The 27,475-nt window shown below is 41.9% G+C and overlaps 1 protein-coding gene across 1 annotated transcript; it reads right to left on the minus strand.

Moving 5' to 3' along the window:
* LOC104538822 (transcription factor CP2-like protein 1) lies at window positions 1–27,475 on the minus strand (the record flags this gene model as incomplete). The annotated part of the gene is made up of 14 exons (XM_010182165.1): window positions 1–340; window positions 791–842; window positions 2,939–3,081; window positions 4,084–4,184; window positions 4,884–4,974; window positions 5,857–5,950; window positions 6,048–6,096; window positions 7,482–7,573; window positions 9,310–9,420; window positions 10,298–10,450; window positions 11,000–11,106; window positions 11,373–11,478; window positions 13,049–13,125; window positions 27,324–27,475. Coding segments are annotated over 14 exons (1,366 nt in total), but the record flags the coding sequence as incomplete, so codon positions are not given.

Here is a 27,475-nt window from a genome sequence, read left to right on the forward strand (position 1 = left end):
TTTCTAAGTAATAACAGAAACCTTGAGAATGTTTAAGGCTGAAAAGGAAGGGAGAAAGAAACACGTACAAGCTTTGAGAATGTTCTCAACTTCAGCTTCAAAAAAGAAACCCAACTAAAACCAAAACCACACACCACGAGAAATGTATATCTGTAAAAGCAAGTTTCTTCCTTAAGCTGTTGGTAATTCATCGTTCAAAGGAGCGTTTTATCCAGAAGGTTCTTCATGTTTCCAGTCTAAGTTGTACCAATCTCAGTGAGGCACTATATTTTAGGCTGTTAAAGTCTTTCTGTGCAGCATGGTCATTTTAAAATGATGTGGTAGCCATCATTGCTTTCAGCTGTAACAAAAATACAAAGCATTTTTTTCATTGCTCTTAGAAAACAGCACAGATACAGAACTCCAAATTTTCTTCTTAGGTAGTTTGCAACAGTTTGTACTCCTGTTCTACAACCTGGTCATGAAAATCAATGTTGAACATCTAGGTCAAAGCATTTACATAAAAAAATACAACACACTAACTCATCTTTTATCATTTTACTAGAAGGTTTTCTGCTCATTTATGTCAGTGTTATCAATGGATTTACGAAAGTTTTATTACAGTGTACCTGAGAGGAAAGCATAGATCAATCAGTCCATGATAGCGTAAGTTGATGCAACACCTTGACTTACACTAAATGAGAATAGTTATCTTTTCAGGATAACAGCACCGAGTCTGTGATAACGTTCAGTGCAATTGAAAGGTGAAATTATCTTTAGAACTACATGTAATAGTGGCAGCAATACATACCTTTTAATGTGCTGATAACAAAACAAGATTCATCTTGGAAGTTTTGCACCATCTGTAGAGCAGAGGGAAAAAAAGACAACACACAATATTTTTAGCAATTTTATTCAAATTTCTTTCAGTGCCTATATAGACTTTAGAGGAGTGTCAACAACATTTGGTGTCTAGTCTTACACAGTCCTGAGTAACCCTGCCCATAACGTTATTAAAGTACACAACTGATTACTTAAGGCTCTTGCAAGCTGCTAATGGTCTTAAGAGAAGCTTATACTAAAATGCTTGCCTGGTACTGATCTGGCTTGTTCAGCATTTTACCATCCCCTTTGCAGCTCCTGATCCTGCAGGTTGTGACACCACTCCAGGTAGTCTATTAAAGATCATGCTCTTAATCGCCTTCAGTGAAGCTACACTAGTTTAAACTGGATGAAGACAGTTCTTTTCCTAAAATCTAACAATGGTGACTCACATCCAGTTGAACCATGAAGCTCAGCTGAGCTTACACTGACATCTGGGATAATATCTAGAGGCGGTTAGCCTTGAGAAACAGACTCCTTGCTGAATGAAGGAATACTGTTGAATAAAGTCATCTCAGCATCATTATTTTGACCAGACATTGGTACAGATGCTGTGCTTGCAGGAATCATTTACCTGTTTGCATTTTGTTGAGGCAAAGGAATCTTAATGAAACTGCCGTGAGAGGCAAGGCAGATCATGGGACACAAGATCAGTATCTAAAGCTCTTTGAGTTATTCATGCAAAACAACTAGATTTTCAGAACACATGTAGCTTCTATTGAGTCCCTAACTAGAGAGGTGAGTTAAGAGATTACGCTGACTTCGGATCCAATCTGCAATGATCATTTAAGTTTCATGCTTAGTCAGTATTTCCTCCCATCTTAGTAGCTGTATGGAACAAGACGAGGTGAATTACCTTCAGGAGGTGTCTCATACAGTTGGACACTTCATACAGTTGTAACTTCAGAGGGGAGTTGACCAGAACCAATCTGATCAGCTCAAAAAAATCTAGTTTTAAGCAAAAACCTTCTCCTAGCTATTGAACATCATTCAAGTAGAGCACTTTCCAGCTATAAGTTCTCACAGCAAATATCCTTTTCAGCTTAGAGTAATCTCTCTATTCTCTTTTGGGTTTAACATCCACCCCTTGAACCCACAAATCAAATTTCACTGGCTAGTCTGTGTGTCTGTGCCTAATGATGCATGAAGTACATTCATAGAGTGCCTCACTCTTGCCACTGTAGAACTAGAACAAGAAAAAAGATTTTAAAAAGTAATAGACATTGTTAATAATTGACTTAAATGAATACTTAAAGCCTTATACTCAAGCTGGTTCAGGCAATTCTCCTACCTAGAGTTGCCTCCAAGCACTTTACATCCATAAAGCATCAAGGTTTCAGATTTAATCAGGCTGAAATAGCAAGGAGACTTCAGGAATAAGCATTACAGCCCTCAATTTAGGCTCCAGTTGAGACCTATGCTCTGCTTCATTTGTTTTAACAATGTTTCTTATAAATGAAGCTCCTTAAGTGATTCTGGTGCATGAATGAATAAGTAATTTAGTGGGGGGAAAAGAGGAAGAAGGGCAACTCAGTATTAACCTGCAAGTTAATGGAATGGGCTTTAATTAGGCCCCCATATAATGGGACACAAACAGCTAGCAGAGGTCCATGAAATCATAGCTTGCACTTACACAGCACTGACTCTGACCCAGTGGTTGTAATCACTGACCAAGATGTGAGACTAAATGCCCTAAAAATTTTTAAACATGCCTTCTTCAGGAAACTTTGCTATTCAATTTTTAAAGTTCTTACTGCAAACAAATTCTGAAACAAGGAATAAGCAGCCAACATGAAAAGGAAATTATACCTATTATAAAAAATACCTATTTTGTTGTGTTTTGGTTTGTTTGCAAAAAAAACCACCCCTCTTTTACAAAGCAGAAAACTTAAGACCACACTAAAATCAATGGTATGCATAAACGATTTGCTTTCAGTATTTGCTTTAACTTGTTGGGATTAGTAACATTCTTGCAAAGCTTCCTTGAAGATTCATTCCATAATTTAAAAGGTCATTCTAAACTTGAAAACGTCAGACATCTGTTACAGCTCTGACAGGGTTTGCATTAACCACTCACCTCATTGCTCACTAATACATGGATCCCTGTGGGTCCCTGCCGATAGATTCGATTTATCTGCTGCGGAGAAATGCTGTACAAGTTTGCAATCTTCTCAATTAATTCCAGTGTGGTCAATTCTTCCAAGAAGATTGCATGATATACTGCAATAGGTTGAAAGTAATTACAGAATTACAGAGTAACTAGAGAATAGCAAGTACAGATAACACCAAGATGCTCAATATCACCAATCAAATTATTTTAAGATCAAGGTTAAAATCTTGAGAGTAGATATACAAAGCTTTACCTTTAAAGCAAGATATACCTTTAATGCAGCTCTCAAATATCCAGCTTGATGATTTGTAGAAAAATACCTAGTATTTGGATGCAGTGGGCAAATAAAGCACATATCACTTTTGCCCAGAGTAAAACACAGGGACTAATGACAACATGAATTATGGGGCACTTAAAAAACCCCTCTCATACAGATGTTAGTATTTTTTGGATAATCTATTTTTACTAATTTTGACACTTGAAAGTAGATCGAATTAAATACTAAAATACATTATATGATGTTACACAAAGTAATATTTTATTAGACATTATCCCTGATCCCATAGGCACACGCTAAAGACTACAATGTATCAAACAGCCCTAGATAACAGTATTATTTTTTAAATCCAATCCAAATGATAGAACCAACCAGGTAGGAAAGTTGTGCTACGTGCTAGAACTAAGGACAATCTCTATTCTCTTTTGGTCATACATCATGTCACAAGGGATTGTTAACAGCAGTGAGTCCCCAAAAGCTTCAAACTTTCAAGAATTAGAACCTGACTTTAAGACATACTCACCTTCCACTTCCCAGAATATTTTAAAACAAGCCATAATCTAAAGCAAACTGTGGATGGGAAGGTAATTTTTAATGCTACAGTCCCTATTAAGAACTGAATAGAGACTTTTCTGTGGCATTCTGCAGATAGCTTGTAAGTTATCCCCAGGCAGATGGTGCAAGTTGGAGCCTGTAACCCTGAAACTAACCTAAGTGTCAGAACTGGGATAAACCTGACATCTTTAAACACCAAGCTGTACCATGCAGGAGCTCAGGCAGAAAGTGTCATTCTCACCAGGTAACTGTTTCACAGAGTTCATACATAAAAACTTACCACAAAGACTGCCATCTCCATTTTCTCGTTTTTGGTGGAGATGGGACCTGTTTTGCTCCGGTTCTTGACAGACATAAATTGTCATCTTGGGCCTTACATTTCTATGGATTATTAAAAAACAGTTGTGAGTTATTTAATAGATCTAAAACTGTTCCAGAGTGCTATCAAACATTGAGAGATGGAGTCATTCAGGCTGTGCATAAATAACCAACAAAGGGATAGTTTTGATGCTGGTGACTGGATGTCTTCGGAGGTCTAGTAAGAGCCCCCTGGGAGGTGGTGGTACAGTGCAGAGCACCTTCATCTCTTTGGGACCAGATAAGAATAAAAAGTTTATAGCACTTGCCAAGCAGTTAATCATATCTGCCTTTACTGTTTTGAATCCTGCCCAGCTATAGAATTTATGATGTTATTGTAATAAAAGTAAGTTTAAGAGTCATCTGAGGCTCCAGAGGTTGCTTGGTTTGCTTGTTGTTTTGTTACCAGTGATGGAGATGCAACAGAGGGTATTGTAGGCTGTGTTTCATATGAAGTGGACAGAAGCTATGAGCTGGTAGCAAATAAACCACTGGAGATCCACATTATGCTGCTTCATTTTTAACTCAGGTGCGAGTCTGGCAACATTTCTGAGCTGCACTTGTATTTGAATAATATTGCAATCTCCAGCCTTTGCGATGAGCTCTCTGAAGTGTTAAAAGGAGGTCTAAAGGCTAGAGCTCCAAGATTAACTTCTAGTTAACACTGAAACTATCAAGAGATGCTGCCACAACAAAAAAAAATAGGAAGGAAGTAGTACAAACCTTCCTTTGATTGCATTAAAGAGCCGAATTCCATCAGCAGGCCCACAGATTTGAACAAAATCTTCTTTTGACATCTTCAGTAAGTCAGCACCTACATATTTCAAATTGATTTTTTTTCAGAAGTTAAGCAAATCTTAGCTTCCAAATTGCATGTATGGGCAGCAGGAAAGGGCAGGGGGAGAGGATCCACAAAGCTAAATCAGACAGATTTGCCTAGAGAAATTGCAAATTCAGAGATGTGTTACCAGCAAATAAATCACTGTGAAGCAGAGAGCTAGAAGCTGCCAAAAGAGCAGTACTGCACTGGACGATATTCTAGCCAACTCAGAGACAAGCTAGATATTTAACACTGGCCATTAAATGGCCCAATTTTCTCTAATGCTCTAAAGTTCTGCCATGTTCACCAGGTTATTTAATCGTGTTGCAAGTCAGAGAGAGGCTCCTCCAGCTTTCACCATCTTTAACAGTTCCCACTTCCACCATCTCACTGCTCTGTACAACTACCTAATGGGAGGGCACAGTGAAGAGGGAGCCAGACTCTTCTCAAAGGTGCACAGGGACACGATGAGAGGCAGCAGATAGAAGAAACAGCGATTAAGTATAAGGAAAAACTTTTCCACTGTGAGACCACTCAAGTATTTGAAGAGGTTGCTTAGACAGACTGGAATTTCCCACCTGGGAGATACTCAAACACAACTGCATAAGGCCTGGACTTGCCTCAAGCAGAGGTATTGCACCTAATGAGCTCAAGAAGTCTGCTTCATCTTAACTTATTCTCTTCCATCTTTCTTATTCTATATTTCTATGAACTGTTTTGGCAAATGCTAACTGATCTAAGAACAAAAGAACCACCACACTGGATCAGACCAGTAATCCCATCAACAGTGGCCAGCAGCAGATGCTATTGATAGGAAGCATGAGCTGCACTTACAAGAAAGAATAAACACGAAATAATTTGACTGTATAAACTCACCCGAAAAACTTGAGAAGAGTCTACAGAATGGAGAGAACCTATTACGATGAAGCCACTGCTGGGCATCTTGAATAGAAGCAGAAGGAAGGAGATGCTACATTGCAAAAAGAATAAGAAGGTCTTGAAATGAACTGTTCACCAGTGTCCTAAAAAAAGAAAAGCACCACATTAACATGATCTCAAGTACTTACATCATTGCTGGGAGGCAGGAGCTCCACTTGGTGGGTTGGAGAACTGTTGCTAAAAAAAATTATACAAAGTTGGAAAAGAAAAAAACCATTATTTTAAATTTTATATTGCAGTGTCCATCCTCTTTCCCCTCCTCCATTTGACTCAAGTGTCACAAGTTACATACCAGTTTTTTTTCTCTATCAGATTTTTAAAAAGGTGCCCAAAATCTGGACCAAGAAAAAAAATATCTACTTGAGCCTTTTGTTGGTCAGTTGAGGTCCTACTCAACACAGAGAAAAACTCAGTTTACTGACCTCATTCAAGCTTTTCCATACAGGTGACTCACTAATGTGACACCATCTAAGCAAGGAATTTGAGACTTAGTATGGCTGAACTCAGAATTGCTACGAGCCAGAAATCCACTAGCTAAATCCACAGTCTGATAATGATTCTTCACAAGAACTGAATGAAGGACATTATAATTCAACCCTGATGTCATCTTAAACACAGTAAATTGCAATTTAACTATATTTCAAGAAAACACATTTCTACTAAACCCTCCTGAGAAACAGACAGGTCTTCAACACGTCATGGATTTTCTCAAAGAGTTAACAATCTACCACTGGAAGAAAATGCTCAACGGATCTCTCTAGTAACACCAATTTTTGCCATTTCAGTGTCTGCCCTTATTTATAGGTTGAGGTCACTCATTGAAAATTTATGATACAACATTGATTAATTAATCATCCGTGTGGGAAGGCAACAAGGATGCAGAGTCCTAGAGGAGGAAAAGAAAGGCCTACACCAATTTTCTAGGGGAAAGTATGTTGCAGGGAAGACTCAGATGTACCAAGGGATCCTGCTGTATATTTCCATCATCAGCTATCATCTTGGGTGTTTCAGGACCACTAAAACTGTTTCTTTATGACAGCTATGTTAATGAATTAAACATGCTTTTTGTCACTCCTCATTCTGGAATGGCTTCTCAAAACCCAGGCTGTTTTGCCACAGATGGGTTTTCTTTACATCCCATTCAACTGGGAATTCAGCACTTCAAAGACAGCAAGGAATGAAGAAATACCAGACCTGAAGAGGTGCTGAAGGCTGAAAGCCTGGTCAGAAAATAAGGGAATTACTGGTGCAGGGCACGGGTATGGTCTCTGACCCTCATAGAAGAGTATAAGGGAAAATTCATAGCAGGAATTGCCCTTGTGGTCTTCTGATGCTCACGTCCGAGGCACCACATAAACAGTGGACGTACAAACATAGTCTGCACTACAGGAAGTTCCTGCATGGAAGATCTTAAAAGGCTTTGTGGAAAATATTTTCCTCTTTCTAGGGAGGGTGGTCCTTGACCTTTTCTTCCAGGGTATGAAACGCATGGACACACAAAACACATGCGCACAAAGGCTACCATATCAACAGGAAAGATAAAGCATTTATTTGTTACATACCCATCTCCAAGGTTGAAGCTGTTAGGAGAACTGTTGTAGCTTGGAGACGGAGCATTATTCATTTGATAAGGCACATCTGGCCAGGGAGAGCACTGTTGGAAGAAAGGCAGCGGGGATACTTTCATAAGGATGGAAATAAAGGATTTGATTCTCCTCTCATACCACATTCATGCTGTTGCCATGCCACTAACTTCAGCACATCACTCCTGCTGGGAGGAGGAGACAGGCCATGGATTTTCTACGCTGCTCTCCAAGTGGGCTGTCAGGGGGCCAGATTGATTCCAGTTGTGCATTCCACATTTCTCCCATTTCACAAAGCCTGTCCCCAAATAACACTGGGCCAAAGTGTGCACAGCTGTAAGTCAGAGCAACGCCAGTAAGTCAACTCAGTCTGAAGGCAGCAACGATACAGAAATACCCCTGGTCTCAATCATAAATCTCTAATTAAATCCAGGCAAGAGTGACAAATATGCTCCAGTGGCATTGCTTCAGGTTTATACCAGTGAAAGAGCAGAATTTTAACCAGCTTGCTAAAACTTCTAGCTATTAGTCCAAAAGCTCGTGTTATAAACGGGTGTTACATGGAGAAAATTTGAGATAGAAAGACAGACACAAAGCTACTAAAAATCTTGACAGATACCGGTCAAACTCCATATTCCATTACAGTAGCGTAAAACCAGAGCAACCCAGCTAGAACTGGTGATTCTGTTCTGGATTTAAACCACTGCAATCAGTAGGAGAAATCTAGCCCTGTGGAAGCCCCCACCATCAAGAGCTCAAGAATATGTTCTGTCATATCCTTGTTTAGCATGATAAAAAAAAGACAAGTGTAGCTTTGGAGTTCTATCATCTCCACAAATACTAGCAAATATTTTACCATCTCCACAAGCACTAGCAAATATTTAACTCTTTGACAACCCGTATTTCCCCACGCAATATGTCAAAGTGCATCAGAGCTCATAGGGAGAATCTGGGATCTGCCAACTCAGTAGAATTAGGTCTGTGTACACAAGAGCCTCGTTAACCACCACCACGTTGAATTAGAAAACATGCTGGTCACTCCTGGCAACGTGAGGAAAACTGAGTGGGAGGGACTGGATCTCACAAACAGGAAGTTTATTTAAATCAAGAAAAAACCCTGATTTTCAGAAGTCCAGCAAGTAACTTCAAAAAAACCCAAGAACTAAATTAAATGACCAGATGTTCCCATGGGGAGACAAAACAGCACTTTGAAACCACTGTCTTGAGTCCTGCTGCTTAGTAATTCCACAATCTGGGGTAACCTTATATACACATCTTAGTAAGGGCAGGGAGGGGTAGAGGCACATACAGCTCCACACCAGATCCATCAGAATATAAGACATTCAAAGTATTCCTAGAGTACAAGACAGAATCTTCCTGTACATAATAGTAGCTTCACAGGCACATTCACAGAAAAACAGTTTAATAATTTAATCAGTCTATTCATCTGTTCCAATGCCCCATCCCCACCATAAGCTTTTACCAGACAGTTCTGAAGAAAACCTCTCATACAACTGGCATCTGAGTGCCATGACAAGTGCCTGGGAGCACAACACAAGAGAAAACATTTCTTTCAAAGCTAGGCTGTTAAGGGTTGGTTTATACCCTGAAACATAAGAAACTTGGGCATGTTTTATAAGCTTCAACAGTGAGAGACATTTTATAATTTCCACTTTGCTCTTAATTTCAATCAGATCTGTGCATATGTGTCTCCACAAGACTATCTCTTGGGCTCAGTTAGACTGCATTTTCTCTCAAATCTATCTCCTGGCATGCTGAATAGTATAACATGCCTAAAACACTTTACCTCTGTGAGAATAGTTGTCTCATAGGAAGGCTGATACTTCTCCTTCTCTTGGGTGGTCTTCTTCTCCATTTTTTCCCTGTCAGTCTTCTGTTTTCTGTCTGCTCCTTTAGGCTATAAGCACAAGCACAAGCTTTCCCTTATGCCAAGTATTACAAGTTTGGAGACAGGGGCCAAAAGATTTTTTTTCTAATCTATTCAAAAAAAGTCTCCTTAAGATTTATGGGGAACTCCACATATGGAACAAGATCAGATCTGCATTTTGGAGACAAGAAGTTAGTCAAGCAGCTCTACTGTTTCTGCAACATCCTCCATTAATGCCTATTGCAATTCCAAAATAGGCTGACCGCAGTCCTGAGATTTGATACCAACATTCTCAGACCATGAGCCCCATGAGCTACGCACCTCAACTGTCACCTTTCCAGGAACAGGAAAGACACTGCTCACAGAAGCAAAACTGGAGCAGCAGATGCTTTGACAAAACAGGCTCATGAAAAGCTTGTTATGTGACTACAAGTCTGCTGCATTCAGATTAGGAGCTTCAGAGATGCTTTATCTCTGAATTTTTCTCTCCTCCAGGTAGCACGGAGAGGAACTCTGCTGCAACATGCAAAGGGTATTTAAGATCTTCAAGATATACTCTCATTGTTAATGGAGGATCAAATCAAAGAGACTGGAAATTCCATAATGTCTTGATTGCTTAGAAGCACCAAAACACAGTGGATACCCTACATGTCTCAGTATTTGAAGGCACAATAGACCAGCATAAGTCTTGGTGCAGCACTTGGGTCACCTGAATTTAACTAGAATTGCTGTGTAGTTCAGTGTTTATGTCACTTTGTGTGCAAGAATTTAATTTAAGATCTTAAGCATACCCAGTTAAAGGCCTTTTCTTTTAGTCTACCATTTACAAAGCTCCTACACAATTTAAAAACTGTGCATGTCCTTGTGTCTTAATCTAGTTGATGACAAAGCCAAAACTACCTCATACCTTGAACACTTTGATCTGGCAACTTGCAGAATGCAAATGTTCTGTGTATTCACCATTTTCATTCTGCTTAAAGGTATCGATTTGCACCCGGAAGGGCACCCCTTTCTCTCCTCCATGTTTCCGTGGAGTAAATTCTGTGCTGATGCAATGTACCTGGCAAAACAAAAGCTGTGCTCATCTCTGGAGACAGTTGGAAGCTGTGCAAATCTGAATTTCAGATTTTGCCTGAGCATGAGGTTTTGGCTCCTCCCAAGAAATGTTTTCATTTCTGCTCCTCGGGACAAAACAATTAGAAGAACAAGCAGCTCAGAAAAAAAAACAGAGCATCATGAAAAACATCCTCTGACTTAAGTAAATCCCATGTATAGATTAGAAACAGACAGTTGGCATTTGGGACAAGAAACACTTATGAAAGAGGAAAGCAAGCAAAGCTAACAGGTTGTGAAGTTTCTTCCAGATAAATCCCATGCTTAGAAAGCAACATAATTTTTTTAAAGAAAATCTTAGCTGTAGCAGGTAGTATTCCAAAGCTAACAAGTAGCTAGCAAGTATCCTACAAATTAATTATACATGACTGTGACTAGAGTTTGTATATTATCATTAGCATCCTTCTCTCTTCAAGTCCTGGCTACCTTAACTCTCCAGGTCTTTATAAGATATCTTGCCATTGCACTTCCTGCAGGAATATAACTTTTCTCTTACCTGAATGAAAGCTGAGGCTCTCTTTGATGGATCCCACAGAAATTCAACAGTGTTCAGCTGGGTTGGGCTGGCCCTGGGATCCAAGATACCAACTGACAGCGGAATATCTGTAGAAGAAAACCCCTAAAATTTTAAAAATATTAAATTGAAGAAGAGAAGGTATTTCCATAAAATTACAAGATGCATATGAAAAGCCAAGCCATCAATGATATATCCTGTTTGGGACCTATAGTGCTAGATCTCCTTCCCACCCAAAAACACACAGGATTCCTAAGAGAGTAGGATATAAAAAACCTAAACACACATGCAACACTCCATCATTCAGCATCTCACTACCAAACTCTGCACAGGATCCACAATGAAATAGTCTTACCTATATCGAGGATGCGGTCCCCAGGCCGACTCCACCTCCATCCCTCAAGCTGCTGATGCTCTGTGTACTGCAGGCGTCGATCATGGAAAACTACACGAATTATGCTCTGTTAAGAAAAGATAGAAAGATTAACAACATGATCCAGAGGCCCTTCTCTTGAGATTACTTTGGTTTTCCGGCGCAGAAGCAAAAGCTGACCTGTTATGTTTCTCACTCCCATTCATGAGGAGAGTAGAGGGTCCACCTAAGAGACCCATCACCATGTTTTTCAAATTTCTAAGGAACCCCTGAGTGAGAGAGCAACACACTCTCCCCTTCACAGGGCACATCTACACACAACTCTGCACAGCTTTCTGGGATTTGGTCTGGAAGCACTATAGCAATGTCCACCTAATGTTAGGTGTCACATCATGTAAACATCACTATACTGCCTCCACACCCAAAATGGCTCACATGGGGGTAATATTTAATGCATCTGTACCATGCCCCAGCCCCAGTATATCCCACTCTGATTAGCAAGTGTGAAAGACAGCTCACCTGTCCCTGCACAGTGAAGCTGACATGTCCAGACACCTTGTCAGTGGGAATTAAACTTGATTCCAGCCATTAACAACCAGTCATTGGATTTGCCCCAGGGCAGTTAAACAAGTGTAGAATAGGAAACCTTCCATAACAGAAGAATTTTCTTCTCTGGTCTGCAGTGGTGCAGCCATGTCAATAACTGGAGAAAAAAGGCTGGAATAAGGGCAATCCCCAGGGTAGACACATCCAAAGTACTCCTAATATATCCTTTTGTATATTCAGAGTGCTACACTTGCATGAGTTAATGACCCCTTACATCCCAGTTTCTCAAGTCCATGCTCCTGCTAGTGACTTCCATATCAAATGGGTGAGCAATTTTTGCCAATGAACCTGAGAAACGCCCAAATCAAACCCTAGCTCCAAGAAGCAAGCAAGCCAAGTGGGAACGCCTGCAAACTTGGAATCCCAATCCACATGCTTCCTGAAATGGGCCAAAAGACAAATAAGGAGCTGCCTAAACTTGAACATTTGAAATCCAGATTGGAATCAAAATTTTGCAACTAGTCCCCACTTCTCAAAAGAAATCCTGAGGCTGTTCTGCCTCAGGAACTGGGGAGAGGAAGGCTTGAAGGTTGGATCCAGAACCAAGGTCCAGACCAAAGTTTTTGGATTTGAACTGTCTTAGGAGGTGGGAAACAAAAAAATCCCCAAACCCAAACAATTTAGTTCTGTATGTTCATAATTATGCCCATTGCCAAAGTAAACTGAAGCTATGCAGAATCTGCATGGCAGAAGGATGTAAACATGGGTGTCCTCCATTTGACACGTAACAACCCAGGCGTGCTGCTGGGGTTAGGAAGGGAGACAAGTCTGCCTCTCAGCAGTTTTGACCATGTTCACCTCTGAACTTTGAGATTCCCCTGAAACCAATATTCACAGTGAAATGACCACAAGCAGAATAAAGGTTCCCCTAAAGCCCTGTAAAGCCAAGCTGCATAGTCCCGTGAAACTAGCACTCAACAGCTCCATCAGCTCTGCTCCCATTAAAAACAATGGCAAAGTATTTTCCATTGTCTCAGTGTGAGCAAGGCCTGGCCCTTCATTAGAGGCTGTATGTAGTAGCAGGAAGAAAAGAAATCTATATTTCTCCTTACCTTTACATATTTTGTGTTTAAATCTTGAAACTCTCCCAATTTCCTATTCTCAAGTAGACGGATTTCATAAGACTGACCTAGAGTTTAAGGAAACATTTCCAAGGTGTTTAATATGTTGTAGCAATGAGAGAGTAATGCTGGCATTTATGTGGCTAATAAAGCATACGTTTGATCAGGGAAAGTTCATTTTTGGTAACATAATGCATTTGCACTGGTAATCGAGTAGGCACTAAAGCACAGCAGAAATCTGAGGGGAAGGTTTATCTTTTGGCAGCTACAAGCTCTCAGGTAGGGCATCGATCATACTCTGTCTCCCAGGGCTGCTACAGTTTTCTGGTCACTCTTCAGAAAGTCACCAAGGTGTTCGAGGCAGTTGTCGTGCCATGTCACACGGCTGTAACAGCACTGCCTTTTTTGTCCCTTTTGCTGAAGCAATGGTTGTGTGAAGAGCTGCTGGTACAACAGGTCTAGGCACTATTCTGCAGTGGATAGCAACTTGAGCAAAATCTTGCTTTCTTCAGAGACCAGTCAGACCTATAAGTTGTTTTGGTGAACCAGAAATACAAGATTTGTTCCATAAGGTCTTGAACATAAGGCCCAGGGCATAAATACTCCTGTTTCAGATGTACCTGTGGAAGCAGCAATGAGTATTACAGCATGGCAAGGACCAATACCAGGAAGGGAATTCATACCCCAGCACCCCACCACCACCAACCTCAGCATGAGGAATATGGTGAGGATGGTGGTGGCGGTGGCTAACTGGTATATGAAATAACATCTCCCTCCAAGGCTGAGAACAGACAAAGGAGACTGATACCTCAATACCCTACACACAAACGACTAAGACAGCACAACAGCTCATTGTATAGGACAACTCTTTACAACAAACCTACAGCTGGTACAGAGGCAGTACAGGTTCATTAGTATTAATGGAGCATATATACACCTCACAGCAATTTTTTTTTTGTTCATCTTGCTGTCCTCCCTTTTACTGAAAAATGTGCAGGGTATGACAAGGCAGGCACCAAGAAGGAAGCCAGTTTTGGTTTTCTGGCTCGACCAGTATCTCCGCAGAACTGAACCTGCAGAAAACTGCACAGAAGATATATCTCCCTCTAAGCACTTGCTACCAGCAGAGAAAAATTGCTGCATTTCTGGATCTGAACATAGAGGACTTATGACAGCAGATGCATCATAAGGGCACCATGTTTCAGGTGAATTATTTTTTGGGAATCTCAGCTCTTCTGGTTGCCTGCGAGAGTACAGACAATATCACTAGAGCACAGGGATAATTGTGTTTATTCAGCTGGCTGGTAGAAAAAAAAATAAAAGGGGAGAAAAGAGGCCGTGTTTAAGCCCCAGATGTTTGCACAACACTCCTACTGATGTCAATAGGAGTTCTGCAAACAGGAAATGACCCTTGAATCCAGAAAGTGCCTTGGGTCATCAGTAGAGGGTAGAATAAACCATATAAAGTACCAAATTAAGCACTGGAAACATGCAGAGATTTTAATCCATCTCTTCATGCATAAGTAAGCCAAAACAACAACAGTGACCTTCCTCTGAAGACTGCTGGACAACAAAAGTGGATTTTGTAAACTTCAGTCCTGAAATTGAAGTCATCTACACTTTAACTCAAGAGACTTTCTAACGTTCCCACTGATACAAGTTAATATTGTTCACTTGGCAGTTTTTACAGAGATGTGCATATCTCTCCACATAATCAATACTGTTGCATTAGCATAAAAAGATCAAGCTCAGGTTCACAAAGCTGGTTTTCTATCATAGAATCATTTAGGTTGTAAAAGACCCTTAAGATCATGAAGTCCAACCCTTGACCTAGCACTACCAACTCCACCACTAAACCATGTCTATTGTACCTGTGTCTATGTTGCACATGTGTATCTATGTTGTATGAAGTACTTCACTGCTCAACAGCTCAGTTCAGGAATTGATTTCACAAGCTATAGAGTGATACAGTTCATTGCCTCAAACACATTTACACAGTCAAGCATCTCCTGCATTTACAGTTCACTATCATGCAAATATGAGATTAATTAATCATTACAGAAAATTAATTTAGGATGTGAGACCATGAGCATGCAAGAGACAATAAAATACATCTATGACTGTATTCAGATGGTGTAACAGCGAGAGAGAAATTAAATGGCATGAGCTGTGCTACAGAAGAAGGCAATGGTAGATCTAGAAGTGCTGCCAGTAATTCAGCGAGTATCTCAGGAATGAGCAGGTTTTTGGGACACCTATGTGCACCAATATACTCCTACTCTTTGGTCAGCATGATTTGCTTATTTGCCCTCCCAATGAGGCAAAAGAAAATATTTGGCATAAAAACATCGGCCATGTTCCTTTCAAACTAGCATCGAGCACCCAAAAACTCTGCAGTGTGCGACGTCCAACCACTTGTATGGGATAGGAGCGATAATGAATCCTGGCAGACAGTGGGTACCACACATCTGCTCCTGAGGGGAGTCATTCAGCTTGGACGGAGTTAGAAGTAGACTCTGCCCACCAGTATAAAACGAATTGTAGTGGAGATAGAGTTAATATTAAGTGGAAAGCCAAAGAGGAAATAAAATGCTTTGATGAAAGATATATGGGTCATCTGATGCGAGCCCTGGAACTCAGTTTATGCCACAAAAAAACTCAAATCAAAATGGTATTTTATGCTAACTCCTTTCACCTTGACCTCTGAACGTTTAACTCCAGTTACTACGCAGAACTATTATCAAAACAAGACTGCTCCCAGACAAGATTCACAAACAGTTTATTTTCCTCTCAGTGAGAATTTGGTCTTAATTTGTCACAATTCCTTTATATATAAATGTTGTGATACTGATTTTGAAAAATTCATTCTCCTTACAACTTATTCCAACAAATACATTGCTTTCTAATGGTACCTATAATTCATTGATATAGCATGGACAGGGTTCCGATACTTGCACTTTTATAGCACAGAACTTCTTGGATTATATTTTTTTCCTCAAAAAAATACATTCCAAATCTTATTTCTCTGTTTTCCACCATTGTTACCAGCCTACCAGCAAAACTTCTGAATGGTGAATTACAATCAGTACTTGGATGCTGGAAAACAGGATCCCTTTGTAAAATTAAGCAAATAAGTGACTTTACCTGAAGAAGACTGAACTCCCTCTGGTGTCAAAAAGGGCAAAGAAGTCATTCAAGGCTCTGGTACACAGACCATCTATGAATCCTGCACCACTGACTCATCTACACTAGCAGGCATAGACTGCAATTTTCTGCTAAAACCAAATCAGTAACAGATCATTCTTGCTCAAGTATCTAAATCTGTGAAAAATGTGTGACTGAAGTGTGACTAAAACAAACTGTATTGTCAGTTCCCAAGATAGACTGCAACTAGCTAAGCCCAAAACATACAGCTGAAATATAGAGTACCCCTATACTGAGATTTTCCATCTATCTCAGATGGAAATACAGATTAATACAGGTCAGGGTACATCTTTCCAAGTCAATGCTTGGTGGTAAAGAGGGTACCAATGCTGAGACTCTGCAATGACTTGACTGAATGGTCTGACCTTGACCAGGGCAGTATCTGGTCCTCAGCTGACAAGGGTTTAACATTCACAGGGCTCAGATGGAAGGAAAAGCCTGAATAAAATATCTGTGGCAATGGAGAGCCACGGTGGCAGCTTCACAGCAGTCCTCCTTCACCAGGATTATATTTCACATTGCTGAATGTTAGCCTTAAACCCAGCGCTAAAGGCCAGCAACTTGCCAAAACCCTTTTCATTCCATGCTCTCAACATTGGCCATAGCTGCACCAGCACAAGGAACGCGGGTTTCAAGATAGCTTCACAGATGGTGACCAGCCTGGTCCCTGGTCATGTTATAGTATTGGACACATGCACACAAGGACACCTAAAGCATCTCTGTCACTACCTGAAATGAAGAGGACATTTTGCAAGCAAATCCCCAGTGTGGCTGAGGACAAATCCGCCTCCTGACTGCCTGCATGCCCCAGTGCTCCCCTGACACAGAGCTCACCATGACCCTTCTTCTTCCCTACCTCAGGCAGAGAACAGAGCAGTAATAAATATTTAAAAACCCACAGTAAATTCCTGAGATGTCATTTCTCTCCCAGCTTTACTGAAAGCTTCAGGGGCACCAATAAAAACCTGGGTGGGTGATGATACACTGTAATTTGTATTTTGAACAGACATTCCCTGAGCAACAGCAAATTGACGCAATCTCCTCCTAGGCTAGAGCTTGAGCAACTTTGCTTTACAAACAAGAGTAGTATCCAGCAAAGTAGTAACCACCCAGGTCCAGAGAGTTCCTGCTTGGTGATTCATAAAGCAACTGCATGTATCTTAAAGAGGATTTATAGACTGTTTACTTTTTTAACTTTTATAGTCTTTGGTAATTAACACACATTAGATGCGGGCATGACCACTTACTTTGGGGACAAAAGAACTGAAAGTTGACAACTTGCTATGGATGAAAAATAACTTAGTTCAACACAGGAATGCTTTCACCCACTCAAAAGGTACAAGCCATAACAGCTTAACTGATTTCCTTTGCTGGAACTTAGTAATCAGAAAATTTAGGCAATTTTAGATTAGAAAAGATTATCATTATTTCAAGCTCAGTTACACTTTGTTCAAAGATTATTTGCTACACAACCACAATATCCTGCTTTTTTTTGTTGTTTTGGTGTTACATTTCAAGGGCCACTTGCACTACATATTTTGTGGTTTTCTGCATAATACACCGATACGATACACTGATTTCTAATTAGGATGCTGATGTTCCAGACCAATATGACTCAGGCCTTAATCCAGCCAAGTAGTCTGCTTGCCTTTCCAGCAATTAATTAAACCCTAACCTTAGACTAAGCAATATCCCCCCCTCCCAAAAAAAAAAGTCTGTGGAAAGAAAAAAAGCCAAACAACTGCAAGTCTTCTTTCTCAGAATGGATCCACACAGCACTAGACAGAACCAGCCTGGAAACTGTTTGATTATTAAGCCAAGCTGGCCAGTAAAAATTCCATTTAGCAACTTTATATGGACATCCTAAACAGCACACAGATAAAGGCAAAGGAATGCTGACAGTCAAATGCAACATGCAGAAGGAGGGGGAGGGGGAAGGAAAAGAAAAAAAGCAAGCATTTATCCTAACCCAAAGCACATCCAGCATGCAGGAAGATCACCTTTGAAACAGCAAAATGCAACTGTTCAGGGCACTAGGCACACACAGAGATGTTTCTGAGAAGAAAGATTAACAAACCCACAAGGTAATGGCAAGAGTGACCGAGCTGGCATCTAACTTGTGCACTTGATTGCACACACCTTTTTAGCCAGACAAAACCAAAAAATAAAACTTAACATAAGACTTGCTGAAGTGTCCCATGTGCAGACACTCTGTAGGACAAGGAGCAAGGGCAGAATTCTCCCTCCTTGGGCCACAGATGGCAGTAGATATTCTGCAGTTGCTCATTGCAGCCTCATTTGACAAGATGCTGTAGGAGATGTTTACCCAGTGGATATTATTAATTCATCAGCTACACAATAGGCCACCCTGAAAGCTCCCACTATGCTAGGAACATGGAAATCCTGCAAAGGAGGACCAACCATAGGCTAGGAAATGCAAAAGAAACAAGAGTCACTCTGACTCTGCAGGCCCATCTTGCCCCACATCTCATCTTCAACACATAAGCACCCAGAGACAGCAGGGTGAATACAGCCTGCCATTTCCTGGCCATATCTTCCCACTTTCTGGTATGTCCAAGCTGTATCCATATAAAGCTGCCCAGTCATGACCAATGCTCATAAACTGTGTTTTGGTACCCATCTGAGCCCAACACTAAGGATGTCTGCCCTGCTTGCCACTACCACCGAGGTAGCAAGACTACAGGAACACAGCAGACCAATTCAACTACTAATTCTACTACCACACCATAGAGCTACACTGTCATCATGTCTCTTCCTATGTTTTTCCTCCTTTTACAATTGGCCTCCCACTCAAGGGGGTTTCTTTGTCCCCTTCTTTCTCTTGCCCTACCTCTTTCTTGTGGGAAAGCCAAACTCATGCCTTGGAGCCAAGTTTGCTGGATGAAAATTTCAGTGTTCATTTACTATATGAACATTTGGCTGAGCTCTACTCTTCCCAGACTTTTGAAGATGGTCTATTTTACAGTGGTGACACTTCATAGCTAACAGGCACTGACAGAAACACTCCTCATTTACAGTGGTTTGCACTCAAAAGAGAGGGATGTACATTTAATCCCTCCAAGACTACAGCCTAACTTTGAATCAAGGACACAAAACCAGCCAGAAAACATCAAAACATGCCCAATTGCTAACTTCATTGTGTGCACTTGGGCTTCTTTTGCCTCCACCTCATCCATTTTGTTGGACCCCACCTAATCTAAGTCAAGGTATAAAAATTGATTTTTAATACAAATTAATCAGTGAAGAAATTATGGACTTCTGATGGAAAGCTGAAAAAATATCCACCCTGTGAAAATAATTTCTTCCTGTATTTCCACTTATCTAGCATGTACTCAAAACATCCAAGACTATCTTAGTCACATCTGTCCAGCTCAGAAAATCTCAGCCCCTTCTGTGTAAGTAAAAAAACACAGGATTTTTCTGGTTTCAACCTGTTCTAACTCAATGTGGACAAGAGGTTTTATAGCTCCGTAAGAGTAGCTTTGTGTGTAATATTTACTTGAGTTTCAGATAACCAAGAAGAATGGTCCTGAGTGAGGGTGCTGAAGAGGGATGCAGAAGAGCTGAGTACGGCTCCTGACCCCACCCAACAGCTCCCTCAGATGCCCTCAGGTAAGTCACTTCCTTTACCACGTTTCTGCAATAAGAAACTGGGAGAAAGCAAGTCACAGAATCACAGAATGTTAGGAGTTGGAAGAGACCTCGAAAGCTCATCCAGTCCAACCCCCCTGCCAGAGCAGGATCACCCAGACCAGGTCACACAGGAACACGTCCAGGTGGGTTTTGAATGTCTCCAGAGAAGGAGACTCCACAACCTCTCTGGGCAGCCTGGGCCAGTGCTCTGTCACCTTCTCAGTAAAAAAGAAGTCCCACTCCCTCAGCTGGCTACTCAGTCAGTACCAACCACACAGCAGGGGAGAAGACGTGACTGACAACTGTCCCATCAAAGCAGACAGTACCTTCGACACAGGTCATAAGTGTGGCACCAAGCTAGAACAAGAGAAATCACATTGCTCAAGTACTTGCTGTCTAGTTTCAGGAACACATAACAAATGGTTCATAGGAAGAAAAGTGGGAGAAAAAAGGTTTTTTTTCCCAGCCTCTTTAAAAAAGATGGTATTATACACTGCACTGAAAAATAGCTAATCATGTCATACCTACAGTGTATGGAAAGCTTCCCAAGCTTTCTATTGCTACCTAAAATGTGATCTTTTAGGACACTGCAAGTTAGGGAAAGCTAATTCAAAAATTTCCACATCTTCTCAGATTGATAGGTACATTGATAGAGACAGCGAATGCTGTAAAAACACAGACAAAAATCCCAAATCACTATTATGATTACAAAAATCTCAAAGTAGATATGGATAATGGAGGAAAGTTAAAAAGTGACATGGAATGAGGAAAAAAGTCTTACAAATATGCTCTTACTTCTCAGCACTTACTTCCTTCATAGATATAAAAGATTTATGGAAAATTTATGGAAGTGGGAGAACAAAATGCAGTCTAGGGGCTTCCAGTAGGAGTTGTGCACAGGCTACAGTCCAGCAAGTTCACAATCCCATTTGAATTTCATCCAGATGTTAGCAACAGAATAAAGTATTACAGAAAGAACAGAAAACAGCTTCTCGGTTAAAAGACAACTGAGATTCTAGCTTCCTAGGGACAACAGAAGTCAGATGCTCTGCTTATGCAGAGGTGCCTTGTCATCTGAAGAAAGATTCATAGTGAGCTGAGGGATGGTGTGGTTTGGAGACAGGGCTGTTTATCCTGGGCTGCCAAAGTGAAGACAGCGCTGCCAGACATATGGGGAAATCACTGCTAGCTCAATTAATGGCTTCAGCTGAGACACCAAAATCTACTCAGAGCAGTCTTCAAAGACAGGCAGGAGACAAATTCCTGCTCCAGAGATGAAGAGGTGCACCACAAGACCCAAAAATACTGAGTAGCCAGTCTCAAAAATGGGAAAGACAAACCAGATTTGCTAGCCATTTTTAAGCCACCCAAACCCAGGAACAGTGTGGGAAGGGGTGAAGGAGCAGCGCAGCACCCCACAACGATCAGGGATCAAGAATGCACAGGTGGGCAGCCACCAGGGAACACCCAATATTCACAGTCTCAACTACACAGAGTCATGGCTGTGTTTGTGATGTCTGGCAAGGGTGGAGCATGCATTCATACAGGAGAGGCCACCAGCTGCAGAGCTCCTTGAAATACCTCGGGCCAGTAGTGGCAGTGATTGTTAGGAAAAGAGGCAGCTCTTAGCATGGAACAAAGCAAAAATATCCCCACAAACAGAGCTATAATTAAACCAGCAGCACACCCAGGCAGAGCTGGTCACTCAGCCTTCTCTACACTTCATTTAGGCAAATAAAGAATTGTTCCAGGAAAACTGCAAACATTCAGACAGTTGTGACCCCATAAAAACTCAATTACGTATGAGTTAACGTCAATACAAAACAGCTTTTTTTCATTTACTGTAAATCTCAGTGTTTAAATCTGGCTTCTCTGGCTGTAGAAGATTAGACAACCAAATCTGAACTTCAGACTTAAGGGAGGCAAAGGTTCTCTTTTTTGCCTTCTATTGCAAGCAATTTCATCTCCTACCCAAGCAATTAGCAATCAGCTTCAAGACATCCTCTCCATTGCTTATTGCCCAGTACTTTCTGCACCGTTCTTTGAAGGAGAAACTAGGACAAGTCTGCAGTGAGCTGAGGCACCCAGCAGATTTTAAACATAGCAGCACAAAGTGTACCAGTTTAAGCACATGTGTCTTGAACCTGGTTTCATTCACACACACATTTGCACCTGAGGGCTGAAATTTGGGGCTTTTATGCAGGAATGACCCAGACTCAGACCAAATCCATCTTTAGCTTCATGAGGCATCTGTTGCTTTATGCACTTCTACAGTAATGCACATAACATCACAGGTCTTCTCAGATATTAGTGGTTTTCCCTCATGGTTTGGGTTTTTGGCTCATTTGTTTTCTGAACTGTCTAGGATTGGCAATAAAGACAACTCCTGGACGACACAGTAAAGCAGAGATGGACAGCCTTCCCAACCCTAACTAGCTGTATGCTAAAATCCTCAAATGGCCAAGAACCACAAGTCACATACCACAGATCTGAGAGCTAAACAGAGCCCAGAAAAACTGTACAGGAAGGTGACAGCCAGTTACTCTGAAGTACCACTGAGGGACAGGGCTGGATCTGTCACACTTCCTGGTCTCAGTGACCCCCTGCCATTGATCTTAACCACCCTCTACTTGGCGTAATTTAGATCTGAGGTTCTGAGCCAAGCCAATGCTGGTCATGAAATAAAAGCATGACTTGAATAGCTCACAGTCCATATGTGGTTCTGGCACTACACGCTGATTCCCTTGGGGAATGACTTTCAGGTTTTTGTGGGTTATGGCTTTTTGTTTTGTTTTTTAAAGGAATAGTTTTATTTCCTCACATTTATTAGCATTCAGATCTACTGTACAGTGCTTGTTTCCTCCACATTCCTCCTGGTGCAATTTCTGGAACCACCTCCATTGCTCCCATTTCTGTCCACGCTTGAAACCAGTTTCAACCAGTCATGGTCAAACCACACCCCACGCAGACCAGAGACTATGCAACTGCATCAGGCCCTCTTGCTAAAGCAGCAGTTTGTAATATGGTTGCTGGTTGATTGTTTGTCTGAAAATCCCTATCCACAAAAGACATTGAAGTAGTGCTGAAAGGCAGGCTAGTTCCAAAATTTTTAGGAGATGTTTGTGCTGCAGACTTCTGGACAGTGTTGCTGTTAGCAGATGTGATCCCTGACCAACGGAGCGATGCCAGCAGCAGATCTTACTGCAAGGACAGCACCTTTTCCAGTTGCATGGACTGAAGATAGTGGTTTTAAGACACCATACTAATAAGTCTACACTTCATCCTATCAGATAAGTAAAACTCCTGAGGTCCACAACAGATCTCAATATAGGAAGGTTGCCCTAAGGTTTAGCAAACTAAGATCATGTTCAGTTTGGGCTAGCAGGACTCTGGCTCCAGTTTCCCATGGAATGTGGGAAGGCGGGATATGAGGGGAGAGATTGGGAAGGACAAGTGTAATGAGTCAGTCTTTGGAAACCAAGCTAAGGATGACTCTAGTTACTTCATCTACAGGCTGGTTCTAGAGCTGCAGCCAGCAAGCACTCAGAGTTTCAAACTGGAGAAGACAAGTTTGGGAGCCTGCCACTGCTGAATGTCGCCAAGTCAACTTAACACAAGAGCTAAGCTCCCTCCTTTAATGCTCCCTCACAAATGCTTCCCCTGCCCTTGCTGAAACCTCTGGTCTCCAGCTCAGGAGTCTTCTCAGATTCCTTCTTCATTCCTGGGGAGACTCTAGGCCAAAGACCTCTTCCTGCTTAATGCCACTGATCACCTCACTGGGTCTAAACAGCAAAAAGCAAAACTCATGAGAAGCCATTATGCTCCACAAGCCTGGAGCCCTCTCTCATCCCTCTCCTGTTTTTACACAAAAATAGCCACTGGTCAGCCCTTCTTCCTAGCCCATATGAAACCCTTTCAGATCTCACCTGAATCTCTCTACCAGCTCCTCTTCTATCTCTGCTATGCAATTTGGCCTTCAATTTCCTGCCCAGTTCTTAGAGCTTTCCCCACTCCACAGCTCTGATAGATCTGACCTTTCTTTTACCCAGTTCTACATATGGATTTTCTCCTGAGCTAGTCTACTCGTCAACCACCATTGAACCAGTCACATGTGGAATAACTGTTTCAGGGCAAGGAGCTGTTCCATGGTGTTGAAGTTACTGAGTGGTGAAGAGCTCAAGTCAGGAAGGAACATTTGGACAGCAAGTGGTAAGAGTCACCCAGTAAGCCAAAAAGCCAAACCCAGTCCTCATGATTTAGGTAAGTAACCAGACTGGATGTGAACTTCTTTGCTGGAGCTGGGACAGTCACTGTGTCTTTTTATTTGCCTTACTAGGAGCCAGCTATGACTGAAGCTTTCAGAGTAGACAGGGTGGAAGGACATCCATTAATGAAGTTACCCATTTGCCAAAGTAATCCATCACAAACTCAAGCACACAAGAAAAAAAGGGAAGTGTTGTGTAACTGTTTGGCCAGACCAGTGTTTGGCACAGAAAGAGGGTAAGGTGCAAGAGGTGTCCCTTTACTTACAGTCAGCGTAAGGCGATAAGGTGTTGGGAATGGTCTAAATTGCTCCATGAGATGGCTATGGCACTGCAGCTGTGTCACAGTGCTCCGGAGTCAGTTAGCTCTTCTGCCATGCCATGAGTATTGGCTTCTGAGACCTGGGCTGCCTCCAGGTCCCTTTCACGTACCTTCTTAGGCTTACACAACACAAATCTATTAATGGGTTTAATTTTCTGTCAGAGCCTTTAACTTGCATTCAGCTCTAGCTCAGGCGGGACAACTGAGATCAGTGTGGGATTCCCTGGCTTGTGTTGAGCAAGTCAAAGTAAAGAGTTGCAGTACCTTCCTCTGGCTCTGGAGGGGAGATAAGAAAATACCTATGTAACAGGTACCTGCTGGGAAACTATATAGCTGAAGAGTCAGAAGTGGTTCCCACAGAGAAGTGTTGCTGAAAGGAGAAGAAAATTTGACTCAAGCTCTTTAATTTTGCTTTTAAGCAGACATCTCCTGGTTTTTATTCCAGAAGGTCAGTGCATGAGGAGCACACTTTTTGACACAGATGTCATGAAAAAGATCAAATACCTTTTATGTAGACGTTTCTAAACAGAAACCTCTAAGTGAAATGGGAGGTTACCCAATTCTTTGACCTGGAATTGCAAGACAAATCCTCATCTCTTTTTAACCCTAGGCAATGTCCTCATTCATATCCCAACAGCAGAAATTAGGCTCCCCAGTTCTGACCACAGCTGGTTGAAAGGTATGTCCAGCATCCTCTTCTCCCCACATCTGTAGTTACCTTCAAAGAACACACAAGCTTCTCAGACCAATTTACAGCCAAGGGTTGCCCTTGCTACCAGAAAGGATCAATGTTGGGAGCAAGAATGCAGCCAATGGTGTGGACTCTGAAGCAACCTGCTCGAGTGGAGCAGAATGGCTTTTAAAGTAGGTATATTGCAAGATCTCAATGAAAACAAATCCATCTAAATACAGAGAGCCTTGAGCTTCAAGAAGTTTTTCAAGAAACCCAGAGCATCTCAGTGCAAGATGTAAGACAAATTGCTTGGGAGCTTAAATAAATGAGGCGAGTATGCTCCTGAAAAGGTGGCAGGCAGACGCGAAGCTCCTGTCAGGAGGAGCAAAGCAGTGAGTCGTTCAACTGTCAGGAGATGTACCACCTTTTACCGCTAATCACTCCAAAGACCCTCTAGGAAAAGGTGCTGTTTCCATCCACTGTAGCAAGCCAACAGCACTAAGAAGCATCCACTTTTTCCCCCAGCCCTTTCCCAACTCTGCATCACTGCACAGCTTCTTCTAGCCTCATCCCTGTTCTAGGCCTGTCCCGTCTTATGCTCTCCAGGGTGTATCCCACCTTCCCCCTTGAGGGATGAAAGACAGACAGATGCAGAAGATATCCAAGAACTGGTGGTTTGCCAAGAAAACAGGTCTGTACTGTGTCAAGATGGAGCAGGAGACAACTCCTCACAATAGTAAGTGGGAGAAAGCCTAACACAACATTGTCTAACTGCAAAGGCAGTAGCAGTCTTACTTTGCATAAGAAATGTAGACTGCTCTAGTCAGATTTTTAAAACTGATGTGTGCAGAGTTGTCTAATTTTTGCCCTACCAAGGTAAAAGAGCAGGTACTGCCTCATGTACACCAAAATATTTGGCTGTCAACTGCTTTTGTCAACAGAAAACCTTTCACTCTGAAACAGGGAAAAATTGTGTTTCACGGGAAGAGTCATTTCTATCTCACCCTTGTTATGCCTCATACCACCTCCTGGGGTCTGCTCTATTTGTATGGATAAACTGGGAAGACACACAAATCTCAAGCATCTTTTGATCATAGGAGACAGCACAGTGCCAGCTTATGTGACAGAAAACATCTGGCTCCTTGGGTAGAGCCTGCAGCACTTGGTTGATCTTTCCATGGGGGCTTCCTGAGTCTATCAGCTATGGGGACTTCATGGGTCTGCCAACTAGCAACACAGATCCAGCAGCCAGCCATACCTGAGGTCAGACTTCAAGGGAGGTTAGGGCTCTGCTTTGTACAAGAATTGAGAGAAACCTAACTGGAGATGCACCCGAGTGAGCTTCATGCCCAGTGCTGGGTTGGAAGGGACATTTAAAGGTGTGTTCTGAAGCAGGAGAAAATCTCAGGAACTGGCAGACAGCCTTCAGCTTGCTGCTTCACTAATGCCCTTGTTTACAATCTGACAGAAAACAGGCATAGTGAGTTTTAGCACAATTTGTGCCTGGGGAGGACTGATCCCTCCAGGACCCATGTGCAGGAGGTGCTACACAGTGACAGTCAAACTTCAACCACCGTGCTTGTTTAGCCAGGAGCAAGAAGTAGCCTATGAGGTCAGTTATAAAGGACCTTGCTGAACTCCAAAACTCGTTGAGTTAGGGACTGAGCAGAGCCACATCACCTTGCCAGTGGGAGCGACATCCCACTCTGCCCAGACCACCAAGGCTCCTCTGGATATTTGCTAACTCATCCTCTGGCAATGCCCTCCAGCAGCACTTGGGGACTTGCAAAGAGTGCTCCCCAGCCCAAAGTTTGCCCATCTGCTTAATTAATCTGGGCTTTTAAGACAAATGGAGGAGACTGCAGTTTAAATTGCCCAAGATCAAGCCAGTACCTGGCCACAGGGGACTGTGCATGCTATAGTGTTGCTTTAAGTCAAGAACTAAATCAATGTTATTTCATTATTTTATCAGTTGACCATCTGATATATAAATGTGAAAATTCCTCCTTTTCCTCCATCCCCCTCCCCATCGCTTTCCCTCTTTTTCTCATCCCACTGCCCTCCTGGTAAGGCACAAGTATGGGATTCAATCTGTTTCTCAGGAATTGTTCCCAGGAAATACACCCTCCTGCAGTGCAGTACAAACTCTACCTTGGTTGAGGTAGGTCAGGGTTTCCTCATGCAGTTTGACAGCAGGTGAAGTGGCTGTGCAGAGGACGTACTGAAAAGGTGGCAGTTTGGCATCATTCTCAGGGGACAGCTGTGGTTCCTCCTGCTTGAAGATCGGCAGTGCAAGGACATCT

Source organism: Mesitornis unicolor, unplaced genomic scaffold, assembly GCF_000695765.1.
Source record: "Mesitornis unicolor isolate BGI_N332 unplaced genomic scaffold, ASM69576v1 scaffold47693, whole genome shotgun sequence".
In the NCBI taxonomy this organism is placed as follows: Eukaryota; Metazoa; Chordata; class Aves; order Mesitornithiformes; family Mesitornithidae; genus Mesitornis; species Mesitornis unicolor.